At 40.7% G+C, this 23,082-nt stretch overlaps 1 protein-coding gene across 1 annotated transcript in view; it reads left to right on the forward strand.

Moving 5' to 3' along the window:
• Nucleotides 1-23,082, forward strand: part of LOC136050322 (BEN domain-containing protein 5-like) — an 842,375-nt gene that overhangs the window by 625,380 nt on the left and 193,913 nt on the right. The window contains exon 7 of the mRNA XM_065739166.1: nt 18,789-18,878. Coding sequence (XP_065595238.1) covers nt 18,789-18,878 — 90 coding nt within the window. The remainder of the gene's footprint in view (nt 1-18,788; nt 18,879-23,082) is intronic.

Genomic DNA, 23,082 nt, shown 5'->3' on the forward strand with positions numbered 1-23,082 from the left:
GAGACTCCAGGCTCACTCTGCAGTCCCTGCAGTGAGGCTGGAAACTGCTGAGGGTGCCTGATCCCACAAAGATCTGCTTTGCTCTCTGGAGGTAGCTGACTCTTTACTTAAATACTTCAAGCCAGGTGGGTTGAATCCTGGTTGAAAGTCAGGTACAAGGAGGCGCTTAGGTGCCTGACTCTACCTTTAGCTTCTAAATCCCATGGATTCAAAAAGATTTCTGAGTGTCTTCTCGGATTGGTTCCTGCCTAATCTGTCCTGCAGCCTCAGGTTATCCTTTGTCAGGCTTTGCTCTCCAGTATTTTTCCAGTGAACTAGAGGAACTGTTCATTCCTCTTGCCTGAGGCTACAAGTGACCTTTTTCCATGTAATATTTGTTGCTAGTGCTGGCAAAGGGTCTCACATCAGCTTGACTTCTGGGACTGATGTACAAACTTCACTACTGTCAGCACACTAAATGTATCCAAGGCTTCTACCTGTAGGAGTCAAGCTGAATGGGAGAAGATAGTTTTCCTCTGAGTTTAGGGTCTGAGGCGCTGAGTCTGCCCCAGATACGGTTATGGGTTGCTCGGTCATGCAGTGAAACTTCTTTGCTCTCTTCAGGGAAAAAGAGTTCTGTTGTGCTTTTCGGTGGTCATGTCAGGTTGGTCGGCAGGGTTCTGGCACTCCTGCAGAGTGTACCTGCTGCAGAAGTAGCATTCCTACTGAGACTGCCACTGTTTCATTTTAACTGCTTGTTATTTCTTGCTGAACTTGATGATGCTTTGGATATTCCAAGGACAGGTTCTTCTCCCAGTCCTTGACAATTAGTAGTGTAGAATAGATACTAATTTTGTCTCTTCTTTGCCATTTTCTGCCTGTATTCATTGAGGTCTGCTTTTACTCACTCTTCCTCTCTATCCCCCGATAACTGAGCAAACCCTCCCATCTGGAAACCTTTAACCTTCTCTCTGCAGGGTGGTCTTTCCTTTTCCCAAAGCAAGATGTCCAAAACCAGGCTATATTATTACTTTCCTTTTTGTTTAAATCTTTTTTTTTTCCTGATGCAGAAATGAAAAGGTTTTTTTTTGCTTGTTTGTTTTTGTTTTTCTGTTTTATGACTGAAATTCAAGGTGGAAAAAATGAGTAGAACCAGAAGCAGATTAAAAAATGAGACTGCTCTATGTCACTAACTCTGCAGAACAGGTCACCAGTCAGGGACATTAGCCTCTTCTTGCTTATGCTTGGTGTTTCACATTTTTTGTCTTTACTTTTATTTTTCTGATGTAGAGACATGCATTTTTTTGACAGTCACCAGCCCATAATTCTACATTTGTCAAAGGGAAAATGAGATAATCATCATGTGGCCTGGTATTACTGGAAGGGCAGATTAGATTTGCTCAAAAACAGTGGCATTTTATGGTTACTTTTATGCTCTGTAAATAGAGGAAGAGACAGATTGAAGAGATTACTTTACAAAAAATTCCATTTCAAGTCACTGGGGAAGCAGGTAACCTTCAGATCTGAGCTTTGCATAAGAATGCAATGGGAGAGAGTTTCTATTAACTCTGCCAACTTCTTTCAAAAAATATACTGTCTGCTCCCTACATCAGCCTTCCTCCCTAACTGTTTTCTCTCTCCCACCCACCCTGTCCCCCTGTCAGTGCCATTATAGATAAGACAGCGACTCAGGGTAGGTTTCTCAGCTCAGGCAAGTAGTCAGAGCTCCATTGGCTTCAATGGAGTGGTAACAGTTTAAGATGATGGAAGGGATGCTCCCTCATGGTTTGAACCCGACCCTCTTTTTTTTCTGCAGTACTGGGATTTTTGTATGGTTCTCTGTAGTGACAGGGATCGCTTGTAAAGTTTTCACCTGCATCCAAATTTGAAGCTGTTCATGACTGAAACACTAATTTTGATTCAGAACCAGTGTGACACAAATTTGGGTATACAGATTTGGGTAGACAGTGAGTCTCATTTCTGATGGAAAATCTGTAGATCATCTCTAATATGAAATAATTTGTTTATCAGAATCTGGAGGAAATGACTGGGAAGGAGTTCCTCTCTGTGTACCACAGGCTTTTAAAACCATAGGTGTCCACTGCTGCCCATTGCTGGAGATGAGGCAGGAGGCCAGATAGGTTTCAATGGATTTTTGTCTTATGCACATCTTGCATCATCAAATCAGATTGTTATTCTCCTGGCTATATGAAAGAATGGAAGTATTCTGCCGGTGGTGTGACAGCATTCAAGGAAGGATTGTGTTTTTATGCAGAGTGAAGCTCAGTGCATGTCTTCTTGCTTCAGTGAGGTGCCAGAGCTGCCATTGCCCAAGCACTTGATAATAGCAATCACTTTAATGTGAAAACGTTCTCCTGTGGCTATTTTGCATAATTTTGGGTGTATGTTAAATAAAACCAGAGATCTGTTGTTCATCCAGACATAAGAACTGTCGTTGTCTTTGCTCCCGAGCTGCCTACGTGGAGGGGACTATTTCAGGAGCAGTAAATGAAATCAGACTGTGGACTATCGTGCTTGCCTGTACCTGCCACAAAAATAAACTGAGGCAGTTAGGATTAAATAGTTGTCGAGCTCAAATGTCTAGTTGTCAAAATATCCATCAATGTTACCTTTAATAAAAGATTCATAGATTACCTTTTTTTCAGCCGTGTTCTAATTAGATTTAAATGAAAATTATTTTTCATTGTTTGCTCTTCCAAATACTACAGGTTATTGCTTATGTCTCCCAGATTAGTAATATTTAATTTATACCTGCAAAACTCTTTAACTTACGAAATGAATCACTGTTTTTTGATGCTGATTATGAATCTGGTACAGCGAGCTAAGTGAATTCCTAATTGCAGCAATCACAGTGTCGGCTTATTTCATTTCTATGAAGACTTCAGGTAGTGAGGTAATCTGCTGTACTCAAGGGAATGTACTTATTGTATTTTGTACTACTGTGCAAAAGAGGAATCCTAGATCTACTGGTCAATGGCAGAATTATCTTTTAGTCCATAACTTGATGGTTAAGGAGAAACACCTGAAAGGACTGAGAATGTAAACAGTTGAGGCTATAATGGCTAGATCTGGGAAAGGGAACTCAAAGGTCGAAGCAGGTTGGTGTTTGTGCTGTGATGAAGCTCTGGGGCTGAAGGCCTGCTGAAACCAACATTAGCTCTGTTGGTCAGTTACGAGGAACGAAATGTTCATTATAGTCCTTTTGTTCTTTACTTTTGCTGACATTACATCATTTCAGTAAACAGAGGTGATCCTTTTGATTGTTTGTGAAGGCACCTAGGTGTCCTGTAGTCTGTATACCGTTACAGAAATGATCCCTCTGCAGAGTTTGCTATCTGAATATAAGATAAGCAGTGAGTCTTATGAGAAGTCCAGAATTTATTTCTGGACTACTTTCTTTTGTTATCTGTGTTTACTCAATAACTTGACTCAGCTGTTGCTGTAGAAGGGAACTTATAGGTTTATAGGGGGATTGCATTATCATCTTCCAATGATCTGTTTGGTTGTTACGTAAATGCTTAAACTGTATTAAAACAAAAAAAAAAAAATAGGAAACTTGACTTTGCATAAGCTCTACACACAATCAGAACAACTGCTTTTACTTATGTTTACTGTTCATCTTGTCAGCGCTGACAGTGTCCTGTTGAGAGGCCTCCTGGTGTCAAGTGCACTCTCTTTCTTCAATATGAAAAGGAATTTGTATTTGTAATGAATACTCATACGATAAATATGACTCGTATGATCTGTGTTCCACAGATGAAACGAAGATTTTTAGCTTCACAAAAAGAGTACTGTGAGAATTAATGTGCAGGGAATCCATGGTGGCACATTCAGAGTCAATCTCATCAAAGGAAACAATGGGTGCCATTCTGCCCAAATTGATGGAGTGGTTTTCATTTACCCCAACAGTGAATTTGTTTCCTACTCAGCTAGACCTAATACTTTTTGACACAAATAGATGGGAGGATCAGTCCATTAATGCAGAAGATTTAGTAGCTATTTGGTGAGTTTTTGCCATCTTTGACATTTCAGACTGGAGCTTAATGATGCAGCAGTTTAGCATAAACAACCTGACTGCATGGGGACGTTTCTTCTCCTCTTTCATTTACCTTCTCCTCCAGGCTTCGTATTCTTGTTGGGTATGTGGCTTGGGACAGTAGGGTCCCTTTTCGGGTGCCACCTACAGGTTCTGCCACTGCTGCTAATCTTTCTTTGTGAGGCAGGAGCTCTACAAGGGCACAGGTTAGTTTTTCAGAGCTTAAAATAATCCTGTTTCCCTGGTTCCTCAGAATATGTTGTGTTTAAATATATAAGAAAAACCTAAAAAAAAATTACACACTTTAATAGAAATACTTTTCCTTCATTAAATTAAATCTCTAAAGCCCAATAGCATTTTCAGTGCTTATATGAAAATGCCAGTGGGGATTTGAGATTAAAAGCGGTATTTTTGTACAAGTCAATGAAGATCTCAATAGGAAAGAACACTCTTCAAATATAAATTCCTCCAGTATCGAGAAAGACAGATTTTCTACTTAGGTCCTTGATAATGCTTCTCCCAGCCTTGTTATGAAATTCTGTTTTCACATATCTGATATAAGGCTGTTACACATTAGCTCTCCATTTAATGAAATCTTATTAACGGTGCCTTTTTTATTATAGAGATATGCCAAGCTACTCAGATTTAATTCATGTTTAATGGTAAACATGAGGTGCTGTGACCCATTTGTATGCAGCTCAGGTTCTCTATTTCTATCTAAAAAAAAAAGCAGTAAATTTTGTGTTAGAAATAAAGGCATAATATATCCACTGTTGACTTACTAGTATCATCTGGACATCATGACGGGACGATATGTGTGTGTGATCTACAGCCAGATAAGTAGGAAAGGAACAGATTACGAAAACAAAATATTTAAGAAAGCCATATTTTTTTTTCTCCCTCTGAAGCCTTCTGTCTATTCAAGCAAATAAAACCTTGAAGTCTGTGTTTTTGTAGATAAAATACTTAGTGATTGAGGTGCAGATTTTGGAAAAGTGCTTTCCAAATTTCCCCAGTGAAGAGAAAAGCATGCACGAATTGTTTTTAGTAACAAATGCATGCAGATGTAAAGTTTTTTTTTTTTCATTCAATAACTTAAAGTGATGTGTGTGTGTGGGGGGGGGGGGAGGGGGAAACAGGTAATTGTCACTAGTGCTATTAAAATGTGAGAAAATTAATTGTGAAAGTAAAAATCCAAAAAGGACTGTAGGTGTATGTACAGTTAGTTCCTGTAACAGGGTACTTCCCGTATTTTGGGCAAGACTGTTGAGCCTGTAAGTACTAAACAGAATAGGAGTTGTTGCCATTGTGCTTTCACTGCTATAGTGTTTGTTATTTTTCTTTCTGTTCACTACAATTTGAAAATGTTTCCTGAACGTAGTGGAAGAAAGAGATGCATGTGGATTTCTGGGGGACTTGGCCAAAGGGAGAACTCTGGTTGCCTGTGGGTGCTGATATCTCCTGAACTAGATGACTACTGAATGCGGTTTTTGAAGATCTAAACTTTGGGCTTAAATAGGATTTAGGTTACTTCAGTTGGTAAATCTGCTTTTGGATTTATTCTTGAGTGTCTTTTGAAAGGTTACTCATCAGTTTAGTGGAAGACCAACAAAAAGAACACAGGATTTCTGACTTCAGTCCTCATGCTTTAGACAATGCTATTGCATCCTTGATAGAAGAGAATGACCTTCAAAAAGTTTTTCATTATTTTTGAAGCTTTCTGAAAATTAGGAGAGTAGTTTGGGTTCATCCTTGGCAACTTCTGAAAAATCTCCTTAGTGTATAGTCCTAAATGTCAGTTTAGACATGTCTGATCTGAAAGGAAGTTGAGGGGGTTGTTGTTGTTTTTTATTTTTCTGCAATGATTTGAAGATCTCCTTGAACTTAATGTCACAGAAATCTTATTTTTCCTTTTCTGCCTTGGGAATGTGCAGTTCTGCATTACACCATCACTCTGGAAACAAAACTGCTTAAATCCATGTTGACTCATGCCTGCTGTCTGCATGGTAATACTTGTAGAACCTATCTTCCTTCCCATTAGCCATGGTTATTACAATCAACAGATCAGGAATGTGAAGATAAGGCAAATTAGGAGTAATCTATTCTGTTTCTTCTAAATAAGTTCCTAAACTCAGAGGGCAGTCATTGCAAGTGCTGACCTAAATTTTCATTCATATTAAGCCTTTCTGTCATTTACTGGTAGTTTCTAATGATAAAGGCCATCGGAATTAAGTCTGTCAGTTGCTGCTGTTGCTTTTCTACTTGTCTGGAGCACCTCTATTCATTTTACTTTGGTTTGAAATCGCTCCAAATATCTCAGATGCTTCTTAATGGGAGAAGAATGGGTAGTGTGTCTTCCATGAGAGATGTTGGTCAGGCCAAGAAGGGACAGTCCTCACAGCCTGGTGGGACAGAGATGGGGGAAGATGGGATGCAGGTGTTTGGCTGGAAGTCTTGCAGGTGATTTAGCAGCCTGAATCAGGTAAGCTATTTAACCCACTTGAATTCATCACTTGAATGGGCTTGAAATTGCTTTTCTTCTACTGACAAAGGGCTGCTTGAAAAATACCTATGCTATAGCCTAGGGATATTTGGGAGGGATTGTACCTCCTCTGAAACTGGGGGACACACTTAGTACAAACAGGCATGCATGTGATCATGTTGTGTTCACTAATTTGTTACTGAAGGAGAAACCCCAAGATTGACCGTTGCTCTAAAATATATCTTTGATAAAGGCAGGTAGTGTTGGATTCCAGGTCTGTTTAAAGCCATTAGCATTCTCCTGCTGTATTACATGCAGATTTTCTTGGCTCGCAAGAATAGCATTACATGGAGTATGCATCCTATATCAGAAAAAGAAATGCATGCATGCAGAGCTATAGCTGGGGTTTTATAAGGCTTAATAGAAGATGTATGAACAGCTCCCTCCTCCACCTCCTCTGTCCTTATTTTCAGCTGACATTTCCCCTGGCTGTGTTTTCCCTTCCTCACTCTTGTGTCCTTTCAACAGATTGGGGTGAGAAGGGTTGTTTTTACTTTAAATAACTTAAAATCAGCAGTGCAGTCTTTGATCTGTCAGTATCTAGTATTGGCTGACCTTCAGGTGCACTGACCATGTGTGGGGCAACTCTAAGCTCTGTTCTGTAGCCCTGGCTCAGGAATGCAAATGCCAGGTAGCAGAGATCCTTTTGCTGAGGGAACATGGATACAGCCCCCATTCAAATCGGAATAACTGAGCAGCCTAAATTGTATCAAATGATGTACTTCTGCATTTTGAAACTTCCCCTATACTTGTCCTAGAACTTCTCTACCATACTTCTGTAAATTGAGTCCCTTTACACACCACTATCATTTAGCTTTGTATGAGATGGGGTAAAGGGGAGAGCTAATCTTCTTTACTTCTTTTACTTAATTTGGGTCTTCCCATTTAAATCAGAAATGCATCTGCAGATGTAGCAAGATGTCTGCAGTGAAAAACGTACTGCTTGTTGACAGAGGAGGCTATTCCAATATAGAAATACATAGAATATTGTCCAAATACAGTCCTGTTTACAGTCCCAGTGACTGGCTGGTTAATTGTCAACAGTGTGCATTGAATGGGACACCATCAACATAATCCTGTGTGGGCAGGTTCTCACTAAAGTTGAACACACATCAAAGAAACATCAGTGTTTCTGGACACATTTTCACTGCAGTCATTGTCACTTTGTTTTGAAAAACTGTTGCTGGCTCCAGTCACCTTTGGTGTTTTAGAGATTCCCAAATAGGCTGTGCCAAATGAAGGTGAAGCCTAGAGCAACAGTAAGGCATTTGAAAACAGCACTCTAAGAATGAGGGTATTCTGCATGAATCCTTGACTAGAATCCAGCATGTATTAGGAAGTTTGTACAAGCTAAAGTTGAGGCTGCTCGTAGTAGAGTTTAAGAGTTGAGGGCTAGAAGTGACTTGGGCAGATAGAAGGTAATGCACTGAAGTCATGATGATTGATGTGGTCTGAAGTGCCAAAGACTTGAATGAGGTTGGGATGACACATGTGAGAAGAAGTTACTTAAAGTTCTTTGAAGTGATTTTCTTCCCCTTTTCTCCATTTCTGTGGGTCCTGTGGGGTTTGCACAGCATGTGTAGCTGGCGCTCTTGGTAGTGTTGAATGGATGAATATATAAAAAAATGAATCACAAGCAACAAAGTCCTAGGCTTTATGCTTCTTTGGCATTGAGTAGCACATCAAGTTCAAGCTACTTAATTAAAGAGCAGTAAACAACATGTCAGTGTTGATGGAAGCAAGGACACCATCACAGGATGTGGCATCCCTCTGTGATATCAATTACTGTCTGAATTTTTTTTCTCTTAATTTTTTAAGTAAATATCCCCATTCTGCATACTGACTCACATTTTGTATTGATGAGAAATATAAGGCTTTAAAAAACAATTGCACTGTAGCCTCATTACTATGAAAAATCCATTACATGGAAGTCATTTGTCAAAGCCAAGTGTTTAGTTGCTGTAATTTACATATTTATCAAGTTTGATTGGAATGTAATGACTTTGACTTTCTTTATTTTTTTAACCTTTCTAACCCTCTTTCCATGACGAGGGCATTTTCTTCACGGGAAAGGGCAAAGCATAATTAAATTTACATTCATTAATAAATATATGTATTAGATTTCAAATTTCAATTTTTTTTTATGTTGGAAATGAGTTACATTTCCATGTTCCTACATAGAAATTGATGTGGGGTCTTACCAATCCATGAAGCCTTTGTCCCTACCAAGGGATATGGCTGGTGAAGAATAGACAGTGCAGCACTCTGTAAATGAGATAATGAGTGTCAAGATATGCAGTTAATATTGGATCTCCATAATTCTAGTAGCTGAAGGATCAGACACGTATGGGTTTCCAGCATAATCACATGATTTATTATGGATGATTACTTTCATTTGCATCTGATGCTGGGAGGTTTGTGACAGAGCACCAACTAGAGGCATTATATTCCCTTGAATACAGGTCTGGGGACCTAGGGAACTGCTGAGGACACTGATCCACACAAGCATCTTACACCCCAGTGAGCTGTTACAAGACAGACGGCTGAGGTGACAAGAGCTTGCTGTAGCAGCTGATACTGGGAGCTGTTAAAGCTAAGCAATGTGGCACTGCTTGTTTGCAACTGGCCTCAAGTGAAGAAATCTCTTCCCCCTGCTATGGAAAAGGCTAGAAGATATGATACAGTGGGCTGTGAGAGTGACAAGTGAGGAGCAGAATGCCAGCTCTTATCTGAGCATTGAAACTTTCTCTATAAAAAGATCATAAGGACATGAGAATAGAGTCTAACTTTGGTGTGACTCCGTGTAAGAGTTCATTTGCAGGGGTTACCTAGTTCCTCTGGAATATTCCACTGCCTGAGCAAAAGCTAAAAGGGGACATGCAAAATTAAGGCATTTTAAAAAATATGAACACCAACAGAAGAGACAAGTGAGAAATAGACTGAAATTCTGCAAAGGAAATTGCTGGGTGGATACCAATGAAAATATCCTTGGGTGAGACAGTAGAATCATTTTCTGTAGAAATTGAGTGCTCGCCGGGTAAGAATGGTCTAGATGGGCTTGAAAGCTCCTCACCAGATCAGGTGTGAAAGAGAACACAAGTATTTTGGTGATTAACTTTGAGAGGTAGAGAATATCAAGCAGCAGGTGATCAGGCATAGATAGAACCTATGTGACAAAAAATGATCTGCTACAGGAGCTGTGGCATCCATCAGCCCCTTTTCTGTCCTCTGCTGCTTCACAGCATCTCCCACTTGACATTCCCATCTTTGACGTGTCCCATCCTTTAAATAAATGATGACTGAGAGTGATCCCCTTGAGCTTCAACTTGGAGTGTGTTTTTATTAATTTATTTCTTGCTGTGCTAGATTTCTCCCTCTTCACTTTTAAAAACTCCTTTGACTTTAATTAAAATTCTCCATAGGCTTATTGCCTTGAGAGAAAGACAGTGCATGTGTATAGATTGGTTTTAACAGTTTGCTGACTAGCTATGTTGTACAAAGCTTGCACAGCCTTCCAGTGTGTACGTGTATGCAGACAACAAAATGATTTTTCATGTGTGCATTATACTGTGCCATTTGTCTTAACTCTTGAAACTTACTGCTGACTAATGTTAGGACTGAAAGCATGATTAGAATCACTAAACCATAGAACATTTTGAGTTGGAAGGGACCCTTAAAGGCAGTCTGGTCCAATTACTCTGGCCCTGGAGCGTGTTCAGAGAAGGGCAACAAAACTGGTGAGGGGTCTGGAGCACAAGTCTTATGAGGAGCGGCTGAGGGAGCTGGGATTGTTTAGTCTGGAGAAGAGGAGGCTCAGAGGAGACCTTATTGCACTCTACCACTTCCTGAAGGGGGGTTGTGGTGAGGAGGGGGTGGGCCTCTTCTCCCTGATAAGTAATGACAGGACGAGAGGGAATGGCCACAAGTTGCGCCAGGGAAGATTTAGATTAGACCTGAGGAAACATTTTTTTTCTGAAAGAGTGGTCAGGCACTGGAATGGCCTGCCTAGGGAGGTGGGTGAGGCACCATCCCTAGCACTGTTCAAGAAGCGTTTAGATGAGGTGCTAAGGGATTTGATTTAGTAGTTGGGTAGGGATAGGGATAGGGATAGGAGGATGGTTGGACTAGATGATCTTATAGGTCCTTTCCAACCTTATGAACTTATGAACTTACTCTGCAATGAGCAGGGACCACCTCCAGCTCCATTAGGTTCTTGGAGCCACATCTAGCCTGACTTTGAATGTCTCTAAGGACAGGGCATCCACCTCTTCTTTGGGCAAATAGGACTGGTAGACACTTGTGCATATGAAGTTAATGGGCTGCATGCAGACAATTAGAGAAGAATGGTGTATCTGTGAGGAACTGTTCTTGGTTTGCAGAAAGACAGGGGACAGATGTAGCAGTCCACAGCTGTCTACTGGAAGGCTTTATGTGTGTGTGTCCAGGTTTTGTAATGGAAGGAAAAAAAATCAGTAGCTTATATAATTCTTGGTGCTTAATGAGAAACAACCATGCCCTTCCTCTGAGCATTCATGTCACCCTTTTTCTGTCAAGGGAAGGAGAAGAATGTGGCAGGGCTTTATCCTGACAGGCCTCATAAGGTACAGGCTAAGTATTCTTGCATGCGCAAGAGAGCTGGCAACTCAAGCTCTCATGTGTGAGGAGCTGCTTTCCACCCCATCTTTGCTTTTCCCCTTACATTAAAAAGGACTATTTTCCTATCCTAATTTGAAAATGATGTGTAAGATTATAATAAAGACAAGATTGCTTCTGGGCTGCTTTAGGGGCAGGTATGAGTGTTTCAGCCCTGTGGCAAGCTGAGGGTTGTCTGCATCCCCCATCTTGTTGAGATATTTTGAAGTTTGATTTAGATATATAAGCCCCTCTGCTGAGCACAGTAATTTTTTGGGGCTACATGCTCAGATCTGAACTCTGATTTCAGGGAAGCAGTGAACGTGAAGAGAGAGGCATCCTTCTTGTCTTGCAGACTCAAGGCTCTCTCTGAAGGCAGTGTTGGTGCTTCCTGGAGGTCAGTGTCACGTTCCAAGGAGCAGTGTTCTTCATGAATCTCATTTCAGCAGGTTGCTTTTTATTGACTGCTAGCTCAGCTACCAAAGAACATGCTGTCATAGTTCAGTAAAGGCCATAACCTTTTGCAGAACACCTTACACGTCCTGCCTGGGATCACTGCTTTCAAGTCAGGCCTTGCACACAGATGACTTTGTTCTTAACCCTGTCAGTTCCTCACCTTCTTTCCAGGGTGGGTCTGATAAACCAAAAAATAAAATGAAGGGACACAGGAGGTTATTTTTCTCTTAATTAAGCATGGAGTGTCCCCATTCCTGTACATAACTGGTATTTCGGGAATAAGTGAGAATGGTTCACGATGATTCATATCAGCATCTGAGAAGTAGAATACAGGAGATGAATCCAGTGACAACATTGGTTGCACTGTAGAGTGCTCCCCTGGTTTCAGCCTTTGCCCCACTGGCAGAGGAAGGAAACCTTGATTTCTTTCTTCCCAGAATGAGCCACACCCGACTTAGGACAAAATAGCTAAGTAGATACCTATTCAGCTTTGTCTACCATTTTGTGCTCCTCTACTCTTTGTTTTCTACTGCTGTTCCTGTTGAGCCCTTGGCTGTTTCTTAGGATAATTATGAGGCATAACCCCAGTGGGTGGTATCCAGGTGCAGCTTTGCAGAAACACCTTTCCTGATGGATATCCGTTGGTCTTGCAGTTAGTCCATTCTCTATTACTTTGTTCATTGGCCTTGCGAGATTAGAAGCACTAGACTCATGTATTCTGGAGTTACATCTCCAAACAGTTGAAGATAGCCCCTTCAGCACTCCATTTTATTTTCCTTTTTTTTAAATTATTATTATTTTTTGAAGTATCCACAGATACAAGGATGTAGCTCTGCCTCTAGAAACTTTGGAGAATTTTGAACAAAGCTGCATCAGGACTCTCAGTCTTTTTCTGAAGTGCATGTGTTTATACTCTTTTTTTTTTAATATGGAAAAATCTAAGCACTGAAGTTAATCACAGGCAAATCCACAGTAAAACTGGAACAAAGGTGTCCTGGCTGCTCCTGTAACTGCTGGACCACTCTGTGAGTGGTTGGTAATTCCCTCTTTGCTATCTTGGCTGAAATTCTGACATAAATTATTCCCTTATCTTTCAGCCCATGCATACTTGTAGCAAACAAACATAGCCTTAGCCCTCTCCACTGGAGAGAGCTGATAGAAAATTGCTTTATAATACGCCCTAGGAATATCTTTTGAATCCCTGGATTTTAAAGACAAACTGAAAAGATACCAATGTAACTGTAGTATTGCAGGTGGAAATGTCTTCCATCTGAATATTTTATTTTTAGTCCTTTGTATAGAGTGAAAGCTGCTGGGACAGGGAGCATTTCTAGAGGGAAGATAGCTGTGAATATCCAGAACAAGATAGGTACTAGTTAGCACTTATTCCTTCCCTAAAGATGAGGCCCATTTCTATAGCTGCAGGAAGCTCTTTAGTGTTTCTACCCCTCCTCAATGACGTTGGGTTGTGGAGTTCAGTTAAGAGAAGTTTATGGAACAGCTGTTGGTCTTTATACTGTCATTTGTGTTAACTGGAGAAGTGCTGCTATGTACATAAGGTACTGCATTTCTATCTGGTGTAACATATTTAGAAAGAGATAAACAGGATGTGTTTTTGTTTGTTTAGCTTGCAATATGATGCCCACCATTGCAAGAAAAAAAATGGGACTAGTACTGTAGATGAGCATTCATCTATTCAAATACAGTTAGGTGTTTTTTGATGCTACAGAATAGTGTTGAAAGACACCCAAGTAGAATGAAGACATTTAGAAAAAGGAGGGCTCGAATGATTTTTATTTTTTTTTCCTGCAGGTAAACTTTTTCTTGTTCTATACCAGCTGAAGGACACAAGCATTTTGTGGGATTTGGGGAATGATTTCTGGGGTTCTGGGATTGGGCATCAAATTTAACAAGATGATATATAGCTTTGAGGAGACACATTTGATGTACCACTTAGCTTTCCCATAATTTACTGCCTGCCTGTGGTCTCTGGAGGGCAAGGGGTTTATCTACACTCCAACTTGACTTTATAAATAGCAAAGCAGGAGAGGGAAAAAGAAAGTAGGCTGGGGACCTGCCTGCTAAACTGTTATGGTATGATGGTGATGCAGGTAGGTGACATTAAATGCTACTGTCTGCATCCTTAATTATGAGTTGTCATCACCTTGGCCATTTGAGGACGATAATGTGCTGTTCATATTCCAGACTGCTGTTCTTATTCATAGAAAATTATGTTCTAACGTTCAAGAGGGTATGTATAATTTAAAGACAAAACCTCAGATTTTTTGGAAGCGTTTTTTTCAGCAGAGAGGAGGAGTGAGGAAAGATGGTGTGAGTGTACCTTGACTGTTTTTGTGTGTGGTTAATTTTCCTGCCTCAGAAGGGTGGCAAGCTGACAGTATCAGGAAAAAAAAAAAAAAACCACCACAGAAAAATGGTTGTTTCTAAAAGTTAATGAAGATTAAACACAAACAAGGGGGGCTGTGAGGTAAGGGGAATCTTGCTCTACAATCATTTGCCATTTCTGATTTGCAAATAGCTCTGCAATGTCATTTGATCTGTGCTTCAGCACAGTTTTACCAGGAGACACTTCTGGCCTTTTCCTTTGTAGTTAGATCCCTTTGCTATTAGGGCTATTAGGTTGAAAATGCAGTCAAGTATTAACATTGAAACTGTTTATGTAATCTCCCACTGCATGGAGCCCCTCCAAAATACCTTGCAATTGAGGGTGAGAAGGGGAAAGAAAGGATGAAAAGCAAAATCTGGATGGAAGTAGTACCCACTCTGGGATTTAAATAGGTCAGCTAATTTCAGTAAATAGAAGTTAGGCCGTTGATATATGCCCATCTAGTTAAACTGTCATTGACGTTCACTTAGCTGCATTTCAGCAGAGGTTGTTGGCCGTTAAAGAGAACTGAAGGGCTTGTTACAAAGGACTTGAAGGAGGAACAAAGAACTGGCTAGGCAAGGAGATCATTCAGGTATTACACTTTCAGATTCCTGGTGTACTGTAATGTGTTGATAGTATAGTATAACATCTACCTTTAGAACACATTGAGACTCTCATTCCTACTCCGCCTCGTGTTTGTCCCTATAGGATGCTTGTATATAGCACAACTCTAAATGCTCCTTTTCCCCTCTTGGTTGGAATATATTTAATTTGCTTTGAGCAGGAGCAAACCCAAATCCCATGGCTTCTGAATAAGGAGCAGTAACAGAGGGGGGAATACAATGAATGTCTTAATCCTGTGTCACCCCGTCTTTGAGACACTGTGCCACATTAAATTGATTTTGCAAATGAAAGCTAAAAGCTAAGCAAAAGCCCCCAATCTATTTTGCCTAAAGATGATTTTAGTGCTCTTTATGTTCCCCTAAATGACAAACCAATTTGTTACCTGCCTACATAAACATTTGCCTATATTAGCACCAGAAATGTTTTATTTTTATTAGCCTAAACTTTATCTTTTTATGAAGACACAAGGGCCCAGTAAAATTAGTGTGCAAATATAATACCCAATTTGCATTTTTCTGTGGTCAGCAGAAAAGCTGAGCAAAATCAATTTGATATTAGGTCAGCATATACATCAATAAAGCATACATGCTCACAGGACCATTGTAACGGTTCCTGTAATTTCTATGCTGCCAGAGTAGAGAGATTAAATAATATTAAATGCTCCAAAATAGCTTTGCTTTTAAGAGGGATGTAAAAAGGGAAAGAAGAGAGACTTTGGCATAAAATGGGCAATAAAGGATAATAGTTGCTCAATCTCCAACTTTAAAACATTGTGACAATGATCTCAGAAGCAGGCTTCCTGCTAAAAGGCCCCAGTTCAGCAAAGCTCTTTTGCCAACACTTACATTTAAGCCCATTTTTAAACACAATAGAAGTCTGTCAAACTAAATCATGTATTTAAGCACCTGACAGAGTCAGGCCCAGAGCCTGAATGAAAATCTGGAGCTCAAGAGGATTGGATCCATTTTTGTGCATGCCATGCAAGACCGTTGCTGGGTAGAATCTGGGCACGAGTGAGGTTCTGTTGAACAAAACTCTGTTGTGCTGCAGATGGGACTACCATGGCAGAAGGTGAAGAGATGCAGTGAGCAATAAGGACACTTCATAGAGGTGCTCCCCCTGCACAGGGCTGACCTCCCATGGGTTCTGCAGGGTACTTGAAATCCTGCCTATGTCCCTTCCAGTAAAAAGGGCCTCAGAACAGACATCCGACTTTCAGAAATTGTAGTGCAGTCTTTGCTTATTTCTATGGTATGAAAGGTGCCAGTTTTACCTCCTTGGTTTCTTTGTGCTGCCTACGTGAGCCTTAAGAAAGAAGATGTTGGGAAGTGGACTGCAAGGCAACTATAAGCAGGCAAGAAGAGCTAGTGTTTATTTCACCCCACCTACTCCAGTGAGATTTGGTAGGGACCAAAAATGACATTCTTTTACGTTTGTTGCTGAGATGTGCACTCCTACTTGAAATGACATTTGTGAGCAGAAGTAACAACAACAAATGGTATTAGGTGCTAATCTGGTCCCTCAGGAAAAGCCAGAGCGCAGTAAATGCTGCTTGGATTTGATTTGCTAAAGCAGTTTAACGTGGCAGAGACTAGACAGCCAGGACAGCAACGACATCAGTGTTTGCTTTCAACGCAGATGTTGTAGCTCTGTTGGACACAGACAAGCCGAGACAGTGCAGGGACGTGTAATGCAATGGAGTTCTTTTCATTTCCTCTGTGAAGCCTCCAGCTCATGGGGTTTTGAATATAAAATGCTGGCAACAGCCCACCTCATGCTGCAAAGCACCTGAGAAAGGAAGGCAATGTGGAATTTGCTTTGCCAATAGATATAGAGGCAAACTGTTTAGGTCTCAGTCAAATTCTTCAGGCAAGGCAAATATGGTTGATAGTAAGTGCAGTGGTAGCCTTCAGATGGGAAGGAAAACGTTTAGCTCAGGCTTCAACATACCTGTTGGAAGAAGAGTAGAAAATAATTTCAGAAACCTATACATTTTTTTCAGTGGAAAATCTTTTACATCCAATATTTTCTAAGATTCACTGCTGTGGCAGATGTAGGGGCATAAGGTACCACAACAAAATACGTTCTCTCCATTTGTGAAGCTGGAGAAGTCATGTCTAAGTGGGATGTCCTCGTCTGTAGTTTTGCTTTTGGCATCTACTGTGAAAAGCTACACATATCTAGCCTTTTATTATTTCAGGTTTGATTGATCTCTTTCATCCTGATGTAGAAAATAAGATGTGTTTTCAGTTTAATGTTGAAATGTGAGATGGTGATTCGTAGCTGTATCCATTGCTGGGTTGGCCTTGGCTGGCTGCCATACTCCCACCCAGCTACAGTGAGCGGGGCAGGGGAGAAAAGGAGATGAAGAGGTTTGTGGGTTGAGATAGAGACGGAGATAACACTTACCTATTACCATCATAAGCAAAACAAATTTGACTAGGAAGAAAATTAGTTCAACTTATTGCCAGTTGAAATAATGGTAGTTTGAAACCAGGACTAAAATTAAAATGCATCATCTTCCCTGGAAAACTCCTCTTGTCACAGGCTTCCTCTCCTGCTCACTAAAGTTGGTTTGCTGATGCATCCCCTTCCTCCCACACTGCTCAATGTTAATGAAAGCAGTGTGGAGTGGTCATCAACTTCTAGCTGATGTTGATTTGTTCCTTTTTGCTGCCTCTCACTTTTCTTCTGCAGACAGATCTGACCCCACGTTTGCTGCGTTTGTCAGAGACATTCTTCCTTATATTTCTTTGCTTCTGGGGCTCTAAAGTGGGGGAAGTTGGAATTTGAAAGAACAAATGAATGGTTAAACTGTGGGGTGAGCAGCTGTAGGACGTTTAGAAGGGATAAGGAAATAAATACCCTACAGAGATCTTTTCTCCTGTTGCCTCCAAAGAACAATCAGAAACAACCAAAATGTATTGATTATTCATATGATTTTCTTAGATATGAAAGCTGAGAAAACTGAGATGGGAGAGCTGAATGTTTATAAGAACCAGGAATATTAAAAAACAAACAAACGAACAACCCTGAGGTGGTCTAAGACTCTAAATATCATTCTATGTTTGGGTATGCGTGTAATGCATATACCTAATTTAATTTTAAAAAAGCTCGTATTTAGTTTTCAGTTGCCTTTCAGTTTAAGAACTTTATTTCACAGCAGAGATTTAATCTGAATCCTGCAGTGTCTAGTATTTCCCCTGCTGTGTGTGTTCAGATCTAGGAAAGACACTAACTGAGGTCCTGACCTCATATGGTCCTAAAAGTCCTCAAACCACTTTGAAGAGGCATAATTTTTATTTCCTGTTTGTTGAATGCTGTCACTGCACAAACAGGGGGAACATACTGCCTGACCCAACCGGTTTACAACTAAGCAAATGGCCAAAGCACTGTGGTTTAAATAGGAGGGGATTAAGTGCTCCATTAGCCACCTTTTATGGTCCACCTCGGAGGTCCTTGCTATTTAATGTAGCAGGGCAAGTCATTTCCTTAATGCGATTCATACAGTTATTGTCTCACCCCAGGTTAATTCTGATCTCTTTTCCGTACTTCTTGTTCCTGACTATCTCTTTTCATCAGAGCAGATGCTGACCCAAATAGCTGCGAGACAAAAGAACCTTCAGACCCCTCAGAGCAAATCCCGTGCTAATAAATGTCATTTGTTAACACTTCACCGTTGTTTGGCACTGCTAAGGCTTGCATCAAGCCTTACTCAGGGTGCAATTGGCATTACGGTGTGAATGGACCCCCACTGTTCTTCTTGTCGCCCCGGGGGGATATTTGTCAAAAGTGAGAGAGCAATTAGAGTGCAGTTAAACTCCCTGTAGTAAATCTTGGTTTTTTAAAAAGAGAGCTAACTTTGTTGTTGCAGGTTTGGCTGTGTGTCATTAGATTTGCAGCCCTTGTGCAGTGTGCTGCTGTGGCCTGGTGCGGAGACCCAGTGACGCTGTCTACTTTAATTATAGATTGTGCTTATTTATAATGTATGACCAATTTTAATAAAAGGATATGCTTTAATATTAATGTTCCTTTGTGTCCTACATATGGAACCCAGTTTAAGGATCTTTTGTCTCTCTTTTTCCTTCTGCCACCCCACTCTGCTGCAGTGAACCTGCGTCCGGGTGCTGAACAGAAAGTGGTGTTCATCACTGCACGAGTCCACCCTGGGGAAACGCCTTCTTCCTTCGTATGCCAAGGTGAGTGCCTACAACATCATGGTTTTGTAAGGAGAGGAAATACCAGATCTGGTTTCCTACGGATGAAGTTTGTCGGTCTGATAGAAGACTGAGTTCATGTGATGTTGTTTATTTTCCATGGTGAAGATAATAAGGAGTCTCTCACCTCTAGCCAGAGGTCAGTGCAAATATATCAGCTCTGAGACTAGTGAATGTTTGCTGAATGTGGTCAAAACTGAACAGTGGGCTCTGAGATTATTCGGGATTATTTGAGAGTTCGAGGTGCATATGTGTAACATGATGACATAAGGTTCCTTACTGTTGGAAAAAAGGATGGAAAAATTCCAGGAGTGATTTTCAGTTAAGTGCTTATTTTTCTCGCTATCTACTATCTTCAGCATCTTTTCCACCATGAAGCAATGCCTCTAGTTCTCCAGTGTAATTCTAAGAGGCCTCTATTTGTCTGAAGCTGCTGCTCTGAGAAGCACAGCTCCCAGTGGCTGACAGCTGTTCCCTGAACAAAGCATTCCTGCTAAAAATAGAAAGCAAATTACCCAGCTCGTATTTATAAAGAGCTGTAAATCCCAGGCTTGTGGGTTCAAATAAATAAATAATCCTGGCATGTGTTCGTATAACTTCATTGTATAGGTCTGAAATATTGTACTTACGGTATGTGACTTTTCACAGTGCTAAATTGTTGGTGGTGTAAATCAATGCAACTTCCCTGAAACCAGGGGAATGTGTTAATTTACTACATCAGCTCAGATATGGCCCTGCCTAGCCAATGAGTTGCATCAATCAAGCTTATTCAGAGTTTATTACATTGTCTGCTCGTAATGCTGCAGATTGGTTTGCAACTGGTCCCATTGATACCTAAAGACTTCAGTAGGGAAGGTCTGGCATGGTTTCATGGTCTTCTCTGTGTGTTTTTCATACTGGCCAAGTCCCATATCTAGTATCTCTCTGAGGCAGAAGATCAACAGCTGTCACTTCTGCCATCCTAGCCTGATGGGCTAAGGGCCTCCTCTCGCTTACCCGTGAGTAGCAAAGTTAAAACATTTTATAGAATAGAATCAGAATGGCCTGGGTTGAAAAGGACCTCGAAGATCATCTAATTTCAACCTCCCTGACAGAACTCCATACTGAGAGCAGGGAAACTCAGTTTCCCATCTCCCATGGTAACATAGTCAATGTAGAGCATTATAGTACACATGGTGTTTGTTAATGAATATGGATTTTTAATTGGATGCTTTGATTCTGTTCATGGCTACTGGCAGAGCCCTGTGAAATGAGGGCTGAGGCATGCTGCTGAGGTGGTATTTTGTAAATGATATTATTCTGATAATGGAGAGAGTTCCTACAAAAAGGGTGAAAAAAAATAAAAAAAAGCATGTGAAAAAGTGGGTGGCAAATTTAGCCTGGTGAAACAACTGGATGGAAGTCACGCTCTGATTGTCTCAGAAAGAGTTTGAGGGTTTTTTTTTTAGGAAAATTAAAGCAAAAAGTGAGGGAGAAAATAAGAAAAAAGGAGGGGTCAGTCTTGGAGAAACACATCAGAAACTTGCTGTGACTGCAGTTATAATGCACGCTTCACTCACTTGGAAATGCAGAGATCTGAAGGCACTGAACTCCGCTGTGCATCGAGCCATTCTGCCCAGTACAGATGAAGCTGCCTTGTGTGTATAATTAGTGTCAAGACAAGTAGAAATGGCAAACATTTCAAGGCTGCTGCTGCGTTGTTTCTAGCATTGCCAGATGTGAAATTGGGCGCTTGCTCCATCTTTGGAAACTTTTGCGTGGGAGGGTCAAAAGAAGGGATGAAAAGGATCCCTCGGGCAGCCAAGTGAAGGCATAATAAGGAATTTTATTTCTGGAGTCCTGGGAGGAATTTTGGCAGAGTTAGATATTGCAGATTTAATATCCAAATGCGAGCCCAGTCAGTGCGTATGGAACATGTCGTCAGGATTTTTTTCCTCAGTAGAGAGATTTCTTCTCAAATGCTTGATTATACCCACCACCTGAAGTATTAAGATATGGAAGTTAATCCCAAAGATTCCCCAGGTGCAAGCAACATCTTATGTATGGAAGAACAGTATTTTGACTGCCTGGGCCTGGATAATCAGCCAACAGAAGAATCAATGATAAGTTAGAAGCTTTCATTTTTCATTCTTCTATTTTGTTCTGATTAGTTTATTCAGTTCTGGGTCTGTCTTCTTTAAGGCATTAAGCTCGCGACTAACTCCTTACCTGTGTTTGGGCTAGCCATATTTCTTCCTGCTCTTTAGTGTAGCAGGAGCACTAACTTTCCTCGGTCTTGACACCAGCGTACTCTTACAGCTTCTACTATCTGGTTAGGCATGAATAACCCAAGAAGAAAGTTATCTAGTCTCGATGCATCACTATATACTTGGTCCTGACTAAGGATCTTTTGTCTTCCCCCTTATCCAAATGGGGAAGACCTAAGCAAGAATATTTGTGTACCAGTGGGGAAAAGATCGCAAATGATTCTCTCCATTCAGAGCTGTACTGTTTGGGTTGTCCCTCTTCATACTCCATACTGAAGAATCTACTGTAAGCTGTGATTCTTACGAAAATACCCTTTGTTCTTGCAGATGTGAGAGTACTGTGAACTTGGATACAATCCTTTTCTCCTTTCTGCTGTGGAGTGCTTGCAGCAGTAGCCAGACTTCCCTAGAATCATTAAACACCTCGTCCAGCAGTTAAAAGCAAGTGCCATAATATTTCACATGTGGTACAGCTGCTGAGCTGTAGCTCTCTTCATTAAAAGGCAGACAAAACCCCAAAGGGCCTCTTCACAGAAAGATGGATTACGAACCTTTTGTTTCTGTTTTGGTCTTTTAAGAGTTATTACAGTGCTTCAGGTCAGCCTTTTTAGGACATTTTCCTGATAGTTCTAAACTGCTTGTTGTGAAGTTCGAGGTCAGGGATGGAGAGATAGTCAACAGAGAGCGCTTCACATGAGTACCCTTTACATCCAAGGGTAGGACAGTGCTCACCTCCTCAGGCTGTGACAGTCATCGTGAGCAGTGATGCTTGTCATGTTTGGGGATGAGTAAGTAGGAATAGGGTCTAGGATGAAGTGGGCTCTGTTTTCAGTTTACTCTTATGAACACTTTCTAACAAACTGGAGTCACTGCTGCTACTGGAGAGCTTTTAACATTGGAAAAAAAAAGTGAGAATTCATCTTACAACTTGAATTAATCTCTCATGGGCTGTCCAGATTTCTGAGAGGTTTTTCTGAAGTTACGGTTTTGGATCCCTTTTTTTTTTTTTTCTTTTGTACCTCACATAAAACATGAAAGAACAGTTCTCCCCACCTCCCCTTTCTCAAAAAGAAAAAAAAAAAAAGCATTTTTAAGAAAATATTTTAAAATATATGTACTACTTGCTGTCTAAGTTTTACATTGCACTTCTAGGACAAGTAAGCACTCCTGTCTTACGGACAGGACCGCATATTGGATAATACATAGTTTAGTGAGGACTATTGGTGATGGGTGGATGGTTGGATCCTGTGTGTCTTTTCCAACCTTGGTGATTCTATGATTCTATACTGCCTGCATACACGTGCACTATGCACGTGTGTGCAAAATCTGTGTACAAGTCCCTACTCTCTAAAAGCTGGTGATAAGACAGTTTTTCAAAGGCTTGAATTTCATCTAAGATCTGGCAATAAGAGTATTTTTTCCAATGTTCTTAGTCTTATTTTCCTTTCTCTGCCTGCTAGATTTTTTTTTTTCTGGGAGACAGTAAATGTACATGGAGTGTTGTAGAGTCTTGTTGGTTAGCATGTTGAAATTTGTCCTATATGCTTTGGCTTTTGCCAGCATATCTGCAAGTCTAGCTTCTCTAGATGTGCTTAGGCATGAACTGTCCTCATAGACTCAGCGTCTTCTGTTTGAATGTGAGCTATGTATTGTCTTCATATGTTTGCCAGTGTGATGTCCATGATGCCGTTTAAATGCAAAAATATTGTGCCCTAAGCACTTATTCTAAATAAAGTTTGCTGAGCCAGGAGCCCAAAATGGAAGACCTAGTGCAATAGAGATGAGAGAGGGATCCCACAGCCAGATTTGCAGATGCAGAGCATCTTGTACTAAGTGTAATTTGACCTGAAGCTGACCTTGAAGCTTATGAGCTGAAGAGGGAGCAGCCATTAAAAAGAGAATGTAAGGAAAACAGGCACCTGGGACTCTTACCCATAAGA

The sequence above is a fragment of the Cyrtonyx montezumae genome, unplaced genomic scaffold (genome assembly GCF_038088225.1).
Source record: "Cyrtonyx montezumae isolate F1298 unplaced genomic scaffold, pur_monq_1.0 scaffold_1, whole genome shotgun sequence".
Taxonomy (NCBI): Eukaryota; Metazoa; Chordata; class Aves; order Galliformes; family Odontophoridae; genus Cyrtonyx; species Cyrtonyx montezumae.